General features: G+C 44.9%; 1 protein-coding gene and 1 pseudogene across 2 annotated transcripts in view; one reads left to right on the forward strand and one right to left on the reverse strand.

Annotated features, from left to right (window-relative positions):
* The window catches only part of prex2 (phosphatidylinositol-3,4,5-trisphosphate-dependent Rac exchange factor 2), a 215,923-nt gene that overhangs the window by 129,020 nt on the left and 72,437 nt on the right, over positions 1 to 14,466 (forward strand). The window contains exons 26-28 of the mRNA XM_084186138.1: positions 7,471 to 7,665; positions 8,415 to 8,509; positions 10,154 to 10,236. Of these exons, the coding sequence (XP_084042264.1) occupies positions 7,471 to 7,665; positions 8,415 to 8,509; positions 10,154 to 10,236 (373 nt within the window). The remainder of the gene's footprint in view (positions 1 to 7,470; positions 7,666 to 8,414; positions 8,510 to 10,153; positions 10,237 to 14,466) is intronic.
* LOC311150598 (tripartite motif-containing protein 16-like) lies at positions 10,295 to 13,433 on the reverse strand (annotated as a pseudogene). The gene is made up of 3 exons: positions 13,010 to 13,433; positions 12,309 to 12,927; positions 10,295 to 10,302 (listed from the first exon to the last, which is right to left on the reverse strand). The product of its transcript is annotated as a tripartite motif-containing protein 16-like (transcript).

The raw sequence follows: 14,466 nt of genomic DNA on the forward strand, positions 1-14,466 counted from the left end.
CTTTAGGAGTAGAACAATTTGTTTATTTGTATGAGACTTTGTTGGGGAGGCAGGTAGCTTAGTGGTTAAGAGCGTTGTGCCAGTAACCGAAAAGTCGCTGGTTCTAATCCCCGAGCCAACTAGGTGAAAAATCTGTCGATGTGCCCTTGAGCAAGGCACTTAACCCTACTTGCTCCTGTAAGTCGCTCTGGATAAGAGCGTCTGCTAAATGACTAAAATGTAAATGTAAATGTTGGTTTGATTCCCATTTTAATATGTGCTGCATGGACGATGAAACCGGCTGGGGAGAAAATAGATTTTGTAATAAGCAGAGGAAATGGTGTGATTTGTAAAGACCGGCGACTGTTTCCGCTGATGCCGTTTCCCCGATTATAACACACACACACACTAGTATAAACTGGTCCTTTTGATACATGTGAGCCTCATAAAGTGAGCGGTAGTTTTAGAAGGCCATTCTGTGTGATATAGTGGTCTCTGGTGAGTGAGATGAGAGGGTTCCATCTGGCTTTTAGACTTAATCATTCTCACTCACTTTATTACTCTAGTGTGTGTGTGGTGTGTGTGTGGTGTGTGTGTGTAGTGTGTGTGTGGTGTGTGTGTGTGGTGTGTGTGTAGTGTGTGTGTGGTGTGTGTGTGCGTGCGTGCGTGCATGTGTGTTTCCTTGCTGGCCATGCTGGTTCCAGTGCTGTTGATGGTTTCATTGTTTGGAGGTTCAGAGTCACAGGGTAGGAAATGGGAAACACTGAGGTCTGACAGGAACAACACACAGACACACACACATGCTTCTCAGCACGGATGTTAATGACAATTCCATTAGTGTATGCACATATTCTGCATTGTGATGCACTGAGAACTTCCATAAAGGTAGACACACACACACACACACATGCACACACCACACACACACTCCGACAACCACCCCCACACACACCTTCCTCCCAGCTATGTAAAATAGCTAATTAAAGGTGATCTGTAACCAGCTACAGCATTGTCAGATCCAGAGCAGCAGTACTAATATAACCTGTAATGGGCAGCTAGCCGCGACATGGCTAATTTGCTGTGACCTCTATGGGTCTGGGTGTGTCAGTGTTAGCCAGTGGATTACAGAGGCTATTGTTCTGTCCTCTGATCTTTGATAGGGCCTCAGGAACAGCAGAGCCAAATGAGCTCCCGGCCCTCTTAAACCAGGCAGAGAGGGAGGGTCCGTTTTTAAGGGCCCTGAATTAAAAGTTCTCTCTTGCTCTCTCTTTCTTACTAACCCTCTCCTTCTAGCTGTCCCTCGCCCTCTCTCTCCCAAATGTCTTTCTCTTGATTAACCCACTGTCCCTCTTTCACCCCCTCCTCACCCCACCCCTCTCCCTCTCTGTCTTTCTCTCTCTCTGTGTTTAAGTGGCTGTGTGGTGTGTGACTGACCTTGTCTGTTGTGCTGTAACCATGTATTGATGAATTGAAGCTGTCACATTTGGAACAAAGGATACTTTTATTTCACAATCAGCATTTCCTTCCTTCCCCCTCTCCAAAGTGGAGAAGGATTTCCAACTTCCAACCTCACTGGAGGGAACAAAATGGGAATAATGGGAAAAGAGAGAGCAGACATGGAATGATTATTAGTTGCATAACTTCTTGGCGGTGGTTCCTTGGCATTGACCGTTTAGATGCACCACAACCTTTGACCTTTTGTATCAGGACCCCAAACATGGGGTCACACAGCTGTCCGAGGACGTGCCTGATGACATGGTTTATTTCTCTACTGCCTCTCCGCTCTTCTCCCCACGTCCTGTATCACACCAAGTCAAGTCCTCCTCTCCTGGTCATTTCCACCTTTGTTTTCGTTCTCTTCTTCCCCAGTTCTCTCTCTTCCAACCTTTTCTCCTCCTAACCTATGTCCCCCTATCCCCCCTCCTCTCCTCCCTGCATCCACCAGGTCAAGAACAGAACGTCCATCCATTTCTCATCCAAGAGATTAGAACACTAACAAAGTCTGTGTCCCAAATGGCACCCTATTCCTACAGTACACTGATTTTGACCAGGGCCAATAGGGCTGGGTCAAAAGTAGCGCGCTATATATTGAATAGAGTCCCATTTGGGTTACATCCAACCTCTCCCGTCCAGTCAGCTCCAGTACTTTACATCTGTCCACTCTAACATGTTCACTTCCTCTCTGATTAAACCGTGCTGATGCACTATTAAGAACCTGACTGAGGTAAAGGCTTTGTAATGCAGATGCTCTTATAGATCTTATGAGGGTGATTGATGTCTATAGAGCCTAAATAGCTTGTTAAGGGGCTTGATTAGAGGTTTATGTATGTAAAGCTATTCATGACAGACTTAGGGGAGATCTCTGAGAGTTGGTCTCTCTCGCTGTCGCTGTCGCATCTTTCCTTCTCTCCCTTCCTTCTGTCTCTTCTCTCTCTTTCTCTCCTTTCTCTCTTCTCTCTCTCTACTCTCTTTCTCTTCTCTCGCTCGCTCGCTCTCTCTCACTTTCTCTTTCTCTCGATCCAGGCCATGACCCAGTGTTGTGCTCCTGTCATTGTTATTCGGGGTTCAAGCAGCAAACTATACAGTACCAGTCAAAAGTTTGGACACACCTACTCATTCAAGGGTTTGTCTTTATTTTAACTATTTTCTACATTTTAGAATAATAGTGAAGACATCAAAACTATGAAATAACACATATGGAATCATGTAGTAACCAAAAAAAGTGTTAAACAAATCAAAATATATTTTATATTTGAGATTCTTCAAAGTAGCCACCCTTTGCCTTGATGACAGCTTTGCACACTCTTGGCATTCTCTCAACCAGCTTCACCTGGAATGCTTTTCCAACAGTCTTGAAGGAATTCCCACATATGCTGAGCACTTGTTGGCTGCTTTTCCTTCACTCTGCGGTCCAACTCATCCCAAACCATCTCAGTTGGGTTGAGGTCGGGTGATTGTGGAGGCCAGGTTCATCTGATGCAGCACTCCATAACTCTCCTTCTTGTTAAAATAGCCCTTACACAGCCTGGAGGTGTGTTGGGTCATTGTCCTGTTGAAAAACTAATTATAGTCCCACTAAGCGCAAACCAGATGAGATGGCGTATCGCTGCAGAATGCTGTGGTAGCCATGCTGGTTAAGTGTGCCTTGAATTCTAAATAAATCACTGACAGTGCTATCAGCAAAGCACCCCCACACCATCACACATCCTCCTCCATGCTTCACGGTGGGAACCACACATGCAGAGATCATCCGTTCACCTACTCTGCGTCTCACAAAGACATGGCAGTTGGAACCAAAACTCTCCAATTTGGACTCATCAGACCAAAGGACAGATTTCCACCGGTCTAATGTCCATTGCTTGTGTTTCTTGGCCCAAGCAAGTCTCTTCTTCTTATTGGTGTCCTTTAGTAGTTGTTTCTTTGCAGCAATTCGACCATGAAGGCCTGATTCACGAAGGCTCCTCTGAACAGTTGATGTTGAGATGTGTCTGTTACTTGAACTCTGTGAAGCATTTATTTGGGCTGCAATTTCTGAGGCTGGTAGCTCTAATGAACTTATCCTCTGCAGCAGAGGTAACTCTGGGTCTTCCTTTCCTGTGGCGGTCCTCATGAGAGCCAGTTTCATCATAGCGCTTGATGGTTTTTGCCACTGCACTTGAAAAAACTTTAAAAGTTCTTGAAATGTTCCGGATTGACTGACCTTCATGTCTTGAAGTAATGATGGACTGTTGTTTCTCTTTTCTTATTTGAGCTGTTCTTGCCATAATATGGACTTGGTCTTTTACCAAATAGGGCTATCTTCTGTATACCAACCCTACCTTGTCACAACACAACTGATGTGCTTAAACGCATTAAGAAGGAAAGAAATTCCACAAGTGACTACCTCATGAAGCTGGTTGAGAGAATGCCAAGAGTGTACAAAGCTGTCATCAAGGCAAAGGGTGGCTACTTTGAAGAATCTCAAATATAAAATATATTTTGATTTGTTTAACACTTTTTTGGTTACTACATGATTCTATATGTGTTATTTCATAGTTTTGATGTCTTCACTATTATTCTACAATGTAGAAAATAGTAAAAATAAAGAAAAACCCTTGAATGAGTAGGTGTGTCCAAACTTTTGAGTGGTACTGTATATACAAAAGTATGTGGACACCGCTTCAAATTAGTGGATTTGCTGACGGGTGTATAAAATCGAGCACAGAGCCAAGCAATCTCCATAGACAAACACTGGCAGTAGAATGCCCTTCCATAGGATGCCACCTTTCCAACAAGTCAGTTCATCAAATTTCTGCCCTGCTAGAGCTGCCTCAGTCAACTGTAAGTGTTGTTATTGTGAATTGGAAACGTCTAGGAGCAACAATGGCTCAGCTGAGAAGTGGTAGGCCACACAAGCTCACAGAATGGGACCGCTGAGTGCTGAAGCACGTAGCGCTTAAAAATCGTCTGTCCTCGGTTGCAACACTCACTTCCGAGTTCCAAACTGCCTCTGGAAGCAACATCAGCACAAGAACTGTTCATCGGGAGCTTCATGAAATGGGTTTCCATTGCCGAGCAGCCGCACACAAGCCTAAGATCACCATGCGCAATGCCAAGCGTCGGCTGGAGTGGTGTAAAGCTCGCCACTATTGGACTCTGGAGCAGTGGAAATGCGTTCTCTGGAGTGATTATTCACGCTTCACTATCTGGCAGTCTGATTGACGAATCTGGGTTTGGCGGATGCCAGGAGAACGCTACCTGCTCGAATGCATAGTGCCAACTATAATGTTTGGTGGAGGAGGAATAATGGTCTGGGGCTGTTTTTCATGGTTCAGGCTAGGCCCCTTAGTTCCAGTGAAGGGAAATCTTAACGCTACAGCATACAACTCCATATTAATGCCCATGATTGGAATGAGATGATCGACGAGCAGGTGTCCACATCCTTTTGGTCACATAGTGTATATAGCATCTATAGACCAAGGTCTCGCAACGCAATATTTTCCAGGCTAGCTTTCAAACAACATGGTCGCTACTGACCAATAAACATTCACATGGGTGTGATCTTGCACATAAATACTTTTAAATCACACACGGATATTCACATTGTAACAAAACTTGATACAAATGTTCCAATCACTGTCAAGACTCAACATATGCAAGTTCATTCAGATCGACCACACGGTGGCGCTATTATGGGCACGTATTTATGTATCTTGATCTGTTTGACCCAGAGTAATGGAATTTGGCACACATGCTCAGGGATGTAAGTCTAGCTAACCTGTAGAGCATGGTTCTGTTTGGCCGCATGGGGGCGCTGTTGGACAGGAAAAACCATTCATGCAAGCTCATTGGCTTATAGTAGTCATATTGTTTGAGCTAAATATTGTTGGAAGACATGCGTCCATATATGCTACATACCAAATTTGGTGTCGATCGGTCCAGCGGTTCTGGAGAAGAAAACATTTAAAGTACTCAACATCATAAAAAATTGTACAAAATACGTCAAAAGCATAATGCATGATCTGTTTGATTTTGAGTTCTGATATTTGGCAAGCGTGGTAAGGAGAACAGAAGTAGCTCATCCTAGGGCAATGTGTCCAATTTGTCCTGATGGTGTCGCTGTGGAGCCGTAGCTTGAAAATAAGGTTATTTTTATTTTTTATAAATGTGCAAAAAATTCTAAAAACCTGATTTCGCTTTGTCATTATGAGGTATTGTGTGTAGATTGATTATTTCATCCGTTTTAGAATTAGGCTGTAACATAACAAAATGTGGAAAAAGTGAAGGGGTCTGAATACTTTCCGAATGCACTGTATTTCTCCCTGCTCCCTCTGATGCCCTGCCCACAGGCCCTAAGCTGCTCACACTTCCTTATTAACCACCAGCCAATCACAGGGCCTGGAACCTTCTCCGTGGCAATGGAATGCCACTGCATTCTAGAGGGGCATTGTTGTGGGTTCTGGAGTGGGAATTAATGACGGCATCGCCCAGGTCTCCCTCACTCCTTCTCTGAATGGATGGATGGATGGAGGGAGGGAGGGAGGGAGGGAGGGAGGGAGGGTTGGGAGGGATAAAGGGGAAAATGACAGGACTTTTGAAATGATAGAGGCTGTATAATCTATCATGTGATGTGTGTTTGTGTGAGGTGTGAGGACATGAGGGCAGACTCCCCCAAAATGAAACAGTCTCAAGTAAAGCCTGAAACATGACACAATGGAAACTATACGCAGTGACAGACATGAATGGAATTAGTCTGAAATGCAAACAGACATGGCATGTTAGTGTTTTTCTCACTGCCTGTCTGCTTGTACAGGCCAGTCAAAAAGCCCAAGCCTTGCATTTATTGGAAATATGGCTCTAAATGTCTCCATGTGTTGCTGCAGTTCTGTGAAAATATCCTGGTCTGCATCCCAAATGGCACAATATTGTCTCCCGAGTGGCTCAGTGGTCTAAGGCACTGCATCACAGTGTTAGCTGTGCCACTAGAGATCCTGGTTCGAATCCAGGCTCTGTCGTAACCGGCCGCAACCGGGAGACCAATGGGGCGGCGCACAATTGGCCCAGCGTCGTCTAGGGTAGGGGAGGGAATGGCCGGCAGGGAGGTAGCTCAGTTGGTAGAGCATGGCGTTTGCAACGCCAGGGTTGTGGGTTCGATTCCCACGGGGGGCCAGTATATATTTTTTTATAATAATGTATGCACTAACTGTAAGTCGCTCTGGATAAGAGCGTCTGCTAAATGACGTAAATGTAAATGTAATGTAAATATTCCCTATACAGTGTACTACTTTTGACCAGAGCCCTATTGTCCCTGTGAGTGAATGGGCCCTGGTCAAAAGTATTGCACTATATAGGGAACAGGGTGCCATTTGGGACGCATGCTCAAGCTCTGTTCCTCTTCCTCCACAAAGCCCCTGATAGAACCCAGGCATGCAGAGCAGAGCAGAGAGACTGAGTGAGGAGCTGGTGTGTGTTGAGTTTAGGCTGTTGACACAGCTGGCTGTGCATGTTTGAAGTTATTAATATTTGGAGGACCTCTGGCCTGCTGAAGTTGTTGTGAGGAAGACTAACACAAACTGGTTGGAGCTTTGTTTGGCTCTCACTGTCAGTGGGTGTGTGTGAGTGATCCACATGCACACTCGTGTGTTGATGATAGGCCTGCATGCACGGACACATTCACTCACTCACAGGTCTTAACATGCGCAATTACACATACTCACGCAAACACAGTTGACACGCTTCACATACACTTTTCTTTGTGACGCACACACACTCACACACACATCTTGATGACATTAGGCGCTGTGTTCTTTCAGCACGAAGCATGTTTTCTGTGTAAAGTCAACTTGACATTGTACTTTTGAGAGGATGTTAGTCATCTTGCTCTCCTGCCTAGTCAGAGTTGGTGATGATGGTTCTTTGTATTTACTACAGGATGGATGTATGATGTGGCTACTTTCAATAACCTGCATTTTCTCTCTCTGTCTCTCTCTCCTTCCCTCCTCGCTCTCCCAGCCTCCTCTCCTCCATCACCCTCCCCCCTGCCTCAGAGATGAAGACACCAGAGACTTGCATCTCAGCGGAGAGCGAAGGAGAGAGAGGAGGAGAGAGAGGAGGAGAGAAGAATGAAAAGAAGGTGTGTTTCAACGTAGCCGGAGATGAACAGGAGGACTCAGGACACGACACCATCAGCAACAGAGACTCCTACAGGTAATGACCAAGAGAGGGATGGAGCGAAAGAGAATAGTCGGTAGCCAATTAGCTTGTTGGTGAATACTATTTCTCCCTCAGTTTTTCTTGTGACTGTAACAGCAACATAAAGGGTGTATCCCAAATGGCACCGATGAACTAACCTACAGATATTGTTGCACTCTCTTTGTCTAGGGGTCCTAGGCCTAGTTACATGGTCTGAAACCTGAGTGAATGTGTGCATTTATGTGCGAAATCAGCGTTTGAGGACCGTGTTGGAGACAGCACCTTACCGAGTTTAGGTCTAGCTCCGTCTTGACCTCTCCGTCTTGACCTCTATGTGTTCAGATGGTGACTCAAATAAATGTAAACAAAAGGCAACTACAAACAGGCATGCCCAAACTAACAAAAGGCCTCATGGCCACCAAACCCACCAGCTGCCTCACGGCTCTCCAAACTGGCACTCTGACTGATCACCTTGATGTGCTTATCAAGCAGGCTCAGTACCTGGACAAGGTTGCTGCTGCCCCCTTGGGGAATGGAGTGTGGAAGTGTCACCTGGATAGTGTATTTGTCTATGTCCTAACCTTCCCCCACATATCATACCACATGTCCTAACCTTCCCTACTTTTGACCAGGGCCCATAGGGTATAGGGTGCCATTTGGGACAAAGCCAGGAATATTGATAGTAACCAGTTTTGATTATTAGAGGGCAGTAATAGTCTATCTACTAGTTGCTGGAAAATGTTTTTCCCTGTGTCTCTCTTCAGTGACTGTAACAGCAACAGGAACTCCATAGCTTCCTTCACCAGTATCTGTAGCAGCCACTGCAGCTCCTATGTTCACTCTGATGAGATGGACTCAGGTAACTACTACAAGCACGCGCGTACACACACAGACTCTGGTAACCAGAACCCTGTAATCCAAATCAACCACACCACAGCATACAACTTGCACAACACACACCACATACATACATTACATAACACACGTGGATGATTTACCCTGGCAATAGTTGTAATGTTTTCTATTAACAAAGTACACAGCAAATACCTCACCTGTCCACAGTAGTCATATAGAATAACACCACACCATTCACAATTAGGGTTGCAAAGGGAGGTTTACAAGTAAACTACCAGAATTTCGGTAACTTTCAAGGATTTTATGTAATTTATCTAGTGGCCCTTTTGGGTACTTACACACAACTTTATCTTCCATAATCATGTCAACAAAAGAACAAGCTTGAAACGACCTTCAACCAAGTTTGAACCCAGCTCAATGAACAGAACAGAACAGAGCAGAACAGAACAGAGCAGAACAGAGCAGAACAGAGCAGAACAGAACAGAGCAGAGCAGAGCAGAACAGAACAGAGCAGAACAGAACAGAGCAGAACAGAGACAGAGCAGAACAGAGCAGAACAGAGACAGAGCAGAACAGAGACAGAGCAGAACAGAGACAGAGCAGAACAGAGACAGAGCAGAGCAGAGCAGAGCAGAACAGAGACAGAGACAGAGACAGAGACAGAGCAGAACAGAGACAGAGCAGAACAGAGCAGAGCAGAGCAGAGCAGAACAGAACAGAGCAGAATAGAGCAGAACAGAGCAGAGCAGAGCAGAACAGAACAGAACAGAACACACATCCTTTTCTTCCCTCTGTCCACAGTAGTCGTATACAATAATGCCACACATGATACGTACTATTCACTATACAGGACACATGTTCAAGGCCTACTTTAGACCGCACAATAATTGTTCCATCTTCCCTATTCAACCACAAGGTATAATAACACACATCTGACTGACAGGACCTGATTATAGCTTTGAATCTATGGGATGCATCCCAAATGGCACCCTATTCCCTACATTTAGTGTAGGGAATTTAGAATCACTACTTTTGACCAGAGCCGCATTGTCCCTGGTCAAAAGTAGTGCACTATATAGGGAATAGGATGCCATTTGGGATGCGACCCATGTGAACGGAAAGCCTGTTGATTAGTCTGATTGGGTATGGCAGGCGTTTGGCTGTGTCAACCCACAGCTGTGTCAACCCTTATGAAAAAACCACATGAAATGTTCCAAAAACACGTTTTTACATGATTTCACATGTGAAATTTTGCGTGAATTCATGTGATTTTCCACATGTGAAATAATGTGTTTTTTCTGTAAGGGAAGTCAAATATCGATCCCTGTATCTGTCTGCTGTCTGCCAGAGAGCTATCACACACACACACACACACACACACACACACACACACACACACACACACACACTGTCATTGTGGTTTACAGGCCCTCACTTAGCAATTAGCATATAATGGCCATGAATTTAGCATGGAGGTGGTTTTGGCAGGATCTTTACAGCTGTGACCGAGATCTGACAGACAGATGGACACAAAGACAGGAGATTGGAGTGGACACAGAGCTGAGTGTGTGTGTCTGCATGCGTGCGCCCGAATGTGTGCGTGTGTGTGTCTAATACTGACTGGTGATTATGAATGTTGTCCTATAGGAGATGAGATGCCTGCCAGTGTGTGGATCTCTCATGACAAGCAGAAGAAACTACACAGCTTTCTGGAGCATCTCTTCAGCCAGGTGGGTACTGAGCTGTATTACAAATCCCAGTGGGCATCGTCCCATGGGGTTGGTACTGTTAAAAGACTACAGATTATGGACACAAGGAAGAGGTATAACATTTCAAATTGTGAAGTAAATAAAATCAGTGGGCATTGGACAACAAGTGGGGCCAATGTCGTATAGTACAATAATACATTTGCCTCCCAAATTGCACGCTATGGACCCTGGTCATAAGTAGTACGCTATATAAGGAATAGGTTTCCTTTTCGGACACAGATTCATTGTACTGTATGACAACGGCCCCACTCGTTGCCCACTGGAATTATTTTAATTCAAATAATTCTGCCATTGTAAAAGCAACGTCCTCCTCCTTCCCTGACTTCCTAGAAATCCATATGGGTATGAGATGTTGTTTTGGTTTCTTAGATTTCATGTTTGTGGTTTCCAGGGAGATTTATGTTTTTTCCGTCTGACCTATGACCTCTTTTGATTTACTGTCACATGTCTGACAGGCCGACCCACCCAACCACTGGTCTACAAATATCAGGGTAGCCTAATCTTGACCCCTAACCTCTCTCACACTCTGGGAAACGGGAGTGTAACAAGCATGATAGCATGGCCCCTTTGACACACACACACACACACACACATACACGTGCACACTCTCCCCACCACACACAAACACTCCTGGGAGACATTTCCACTGTGTTGAAAAAGCCTGTTTAACGAGGCTGTCTCCATCCATAGGCAGTAAAAGTACAGAATGGGGTCCGCTGCTGCCTCGGAACTTTCCGCCCCGCTCCTTTCCTTTCCTGCCGTTCGTTTGTTTTATTGTAGGCCAGCTTCCCGGGCTTTGTTTATACACGACAGATGAGATGTGTTCTGTTAGCAGGGGTTAGGGGTGTGTGTTTGTGTATGAGCGGCAGAGCTGTTCCAGTTCTTTCTTCATGATTTGACGGCAGTTAAATTCATGCAATGGAATTTAATTATGGACACAGTGATTACACAAACACACACACCACGGTCTTCCCTTATCACTTAAGTGCACACAGCAGAAAATAAAACCGTAGTTTTCATCTTTGAGATACGTCTAGTTGTTTTATTTTTATATTCTTCATAAGAGTGACACAGAGAGATCATCCAGCATATTGAATATATTATAGAGAGATCATCAGACATATCGGATACATGAAAAGACACCCCACCCCCTCTCCCAAATAGTATTTTGTCCTCCCATCTCCCATAGAAGGACTGTATGTGCAGTACAGTACAAGTGTAGTCTCTCTAGACAGATTGGTTGCCTCCCTCAATGTTCCAATGTTTCCGGCTTAACACCTCTGAAGAAGTTCCAGTGTCAGTTGGGATAGAGTGGATGAGTCGAAAATGGGAAGCGCGTCACCGGAGACGTCACTGCTGTATCCACTTGTTGCCCTAGATAAACATGAGCACAATTCCTGACTGCATTTTAAGTTGTCTGTCCAAAGAGGACCATTTTGAAATGTCTGAGAGAATCCGACATTCTTCCCAGACCTGGTGCCGTAGCTCCAAACATTGATCCAAGTGTATAAGTGCAGTACAGTATTTCAGTACAGTGTTTCAGTACAATGTTTCCTCTTGCACAAAGAAAGAAAACAATTTCATGACCTTTCATTTCATTCTGGAATCTCCATGACGATCATCGAACAACAATCATCTGACTGGGAGGTTAAAGTTCAGTCTGTGTCTGACAGACAGACAGAGTCTGGTTCTGAGTCTGTCACAGACTGTGACAGGAGAAATGACCAGTGGGTCTGCGTTTCCAGCCTTTTTATTACAGGGGCAGAAGTATGGGTAGAGTTTCTCAGTGAAGGTGCAGCCAGTGAAAGTGTACATATGACAAGGAGATCTGTCCTCACTTGTAAACCAGGAGACCTGTCCCCCCGCATCATAAAAGGAGACCTGTCCCCCCTCATTATCCACAAATACCCCCACCTTCTGGGGTGTCTTACTTAGGGAGAGGTGGACAATTGAGCTTGAGATAGCCTGGTACTCATTTCTAGACCTCAGCCCCACAGTCCAGACTCCATTTTCCCGGCTAAATGGAGCTTTACTCGTCCTGTCGATGGACTCTCTGGCCACTCCTAACTGCCACTTTGTCTTATTCCTGACTAGCACCTCATAATAGAATCTCCCTGAGGAGAAGCCCTCTTTTCCAAGGACACAAGTAGCATTACCAAACCTCCCTGGGTAGTCATAAACATTCATTTTTTTGCTTCCATGCTCCACTTGTTTACCATCCTTAGAGATGGTAAAATTTGGATGTGCTGTTTTAGGGTCTAGGGTCACGTCCACTTCAAACTGCTGCATACTCTTCAGCTCAGCATCACGCAACGTCTTCAGTTTGATCAGTTTCTTCTGCAGTTGGGACACAGGTCTCACAGTCTTCTCCATCAGCTCTCTCTGAGACACAGCTCTCTTAATCTCCCCCTCACACACCTGGCTATAGACACTGATCTTAGACCAGTCATTGGTGGGCAGAAGGCTGCGTAGGGCATGGAAGCTCTGGAGGAAGTGGAGGTGTTCCTCAGTGCATGACAGCTGCTTCAGCTCAGTGCTTCCCGTCGGTAGCACAGTGATTTCCTGCTCCAGCTCTTTAATGAACCCTTCACCCTGCCTCTCTGCTGCTTTCTGCTTCCCCTCAATCACCTCAATGAGCTGGGCATGACTTCCCTTAATGACGTCCATCAGATCAGTGAAGACCTGCATCTGCACGCTGTCTTCTATCTCTTTCTCTGCGTCTCTCTTGCTCTACTGAGTCGTTAATCTCCTGAACCTTCTGCTGTCGCTCCTGGATCATCTGCTGCACCTGTGCCTCCGTCTTCCCCAGCTGATCCTTCCTCTCCCCATACTCTTCCTCTAGAGGGACGATGTGGTGACTCTTGTGGTCTACCTCGGTGCAGAACTGGCACACACACGTCTGGTCAGTCCTACAGCTCCAGGTGTCTGTCATGCTTCTTGCACATCCTGTCTTCCAGGTTCTGCATGGGGTCGATCAGCTTGTGTCTCTTTAAGGCTGCGGCTATCTGATGAGGCTGCAGGTGAGTTTCACATTAAGGGGTCAGACACACCAGGCAGGATTTCAGAGCCTTGAGCTTCGTCCCAGTGCAGACGTCACAGGGCACTTCTCCTGGCTCAGCAACTTTTACTTGAACTGCCTGCCTGAACTGAGCAGTCATCTCAGAAATGAAAGTATTGACCAAGAGGTCTGGTCTCCTACCAAAATCTGTTTTACACAGTGGACACTGGCACAGTCCAGTGCTATTACATTTGACATTTTAGTCATTTAGCAGACGCTCTTATCCAGAGCGACTTACAGTTAGTGAGTGCATACATGTTTTTTATTGTTTTGTTTTTTCATACTGGCCCCCCGTGGGAATCGAACCCACAACCCTGGCGTTGCAAGCGCCATGCTCTACCAACTGAGCTACACAGGGCTATCTCAGTATTGATTGCAAAGAGACAGTCTGTCAAATAGTAACACATTTTTATTTTATTCACCTTTTTGTAACACAAGTAAATGGTTTAAATTCCCCAAAATACGTTTTGTTTTATTTTTTATCACACATTTATAGTCAAATTTGATGTTTCAAAATAAATGTTTTTGGATGATTTACACGTTTTGAACAGATATTTTCATACATTTTATCGATAGTCACTTTCGTCTGTTATTCATTCAAAGTGTTGTGTTTCTGTGATACTGAGAAATTGCCGATTGAGCTAATCTGACATACAGTACCTGTACGGCCTAAGATGGCCACTGATATGGGCGATATACACTGCTCAAAAAAATAAAGGGAACACTAAAATAACACATCCTAGATCTGAATGAATGAATTAATCTTATTAAATACTTTTTTCTTTACATAGTTGAATGTGCTGACAACAAAATCACACAAAAATGATCAATGGAAATCAAATTTATCAACCCATGGAGGTCTGGATTTGGAGTCACCCTCAAAATTAAAGTGGAAAACCACACTACAGGCTGATCCAACTTTGATGTAATGTCCTTAAAACAAGTCAAAATGAGGCTCAGTAGTGTGTGTAGCCTCCACGTGCCTGTATGACCTCCCTACAACGCCTGGGCATGCTCCTGATGAGGTGGCGGATGGTCTCCTGAGGGATGTACAAGTGTGTACATTACTGTATTTATACTTGGACATCGTTTTTCAATGGAAAAGTTCAAAAATAGCTGGACGGGGTCTATAA

Source organism: Coregonus lavaretus, assembly GCF_964263955.1.
Source record: "Coregonus lavaretus genome assembly, chromosome: 2".
Classification (NCBI taxonomy): Eukaryota; Metazoa; Chordata; class Actinopteri; order Salmoniformes; family Salmonidae; genus Coregonus; species Coregonus lavaretus.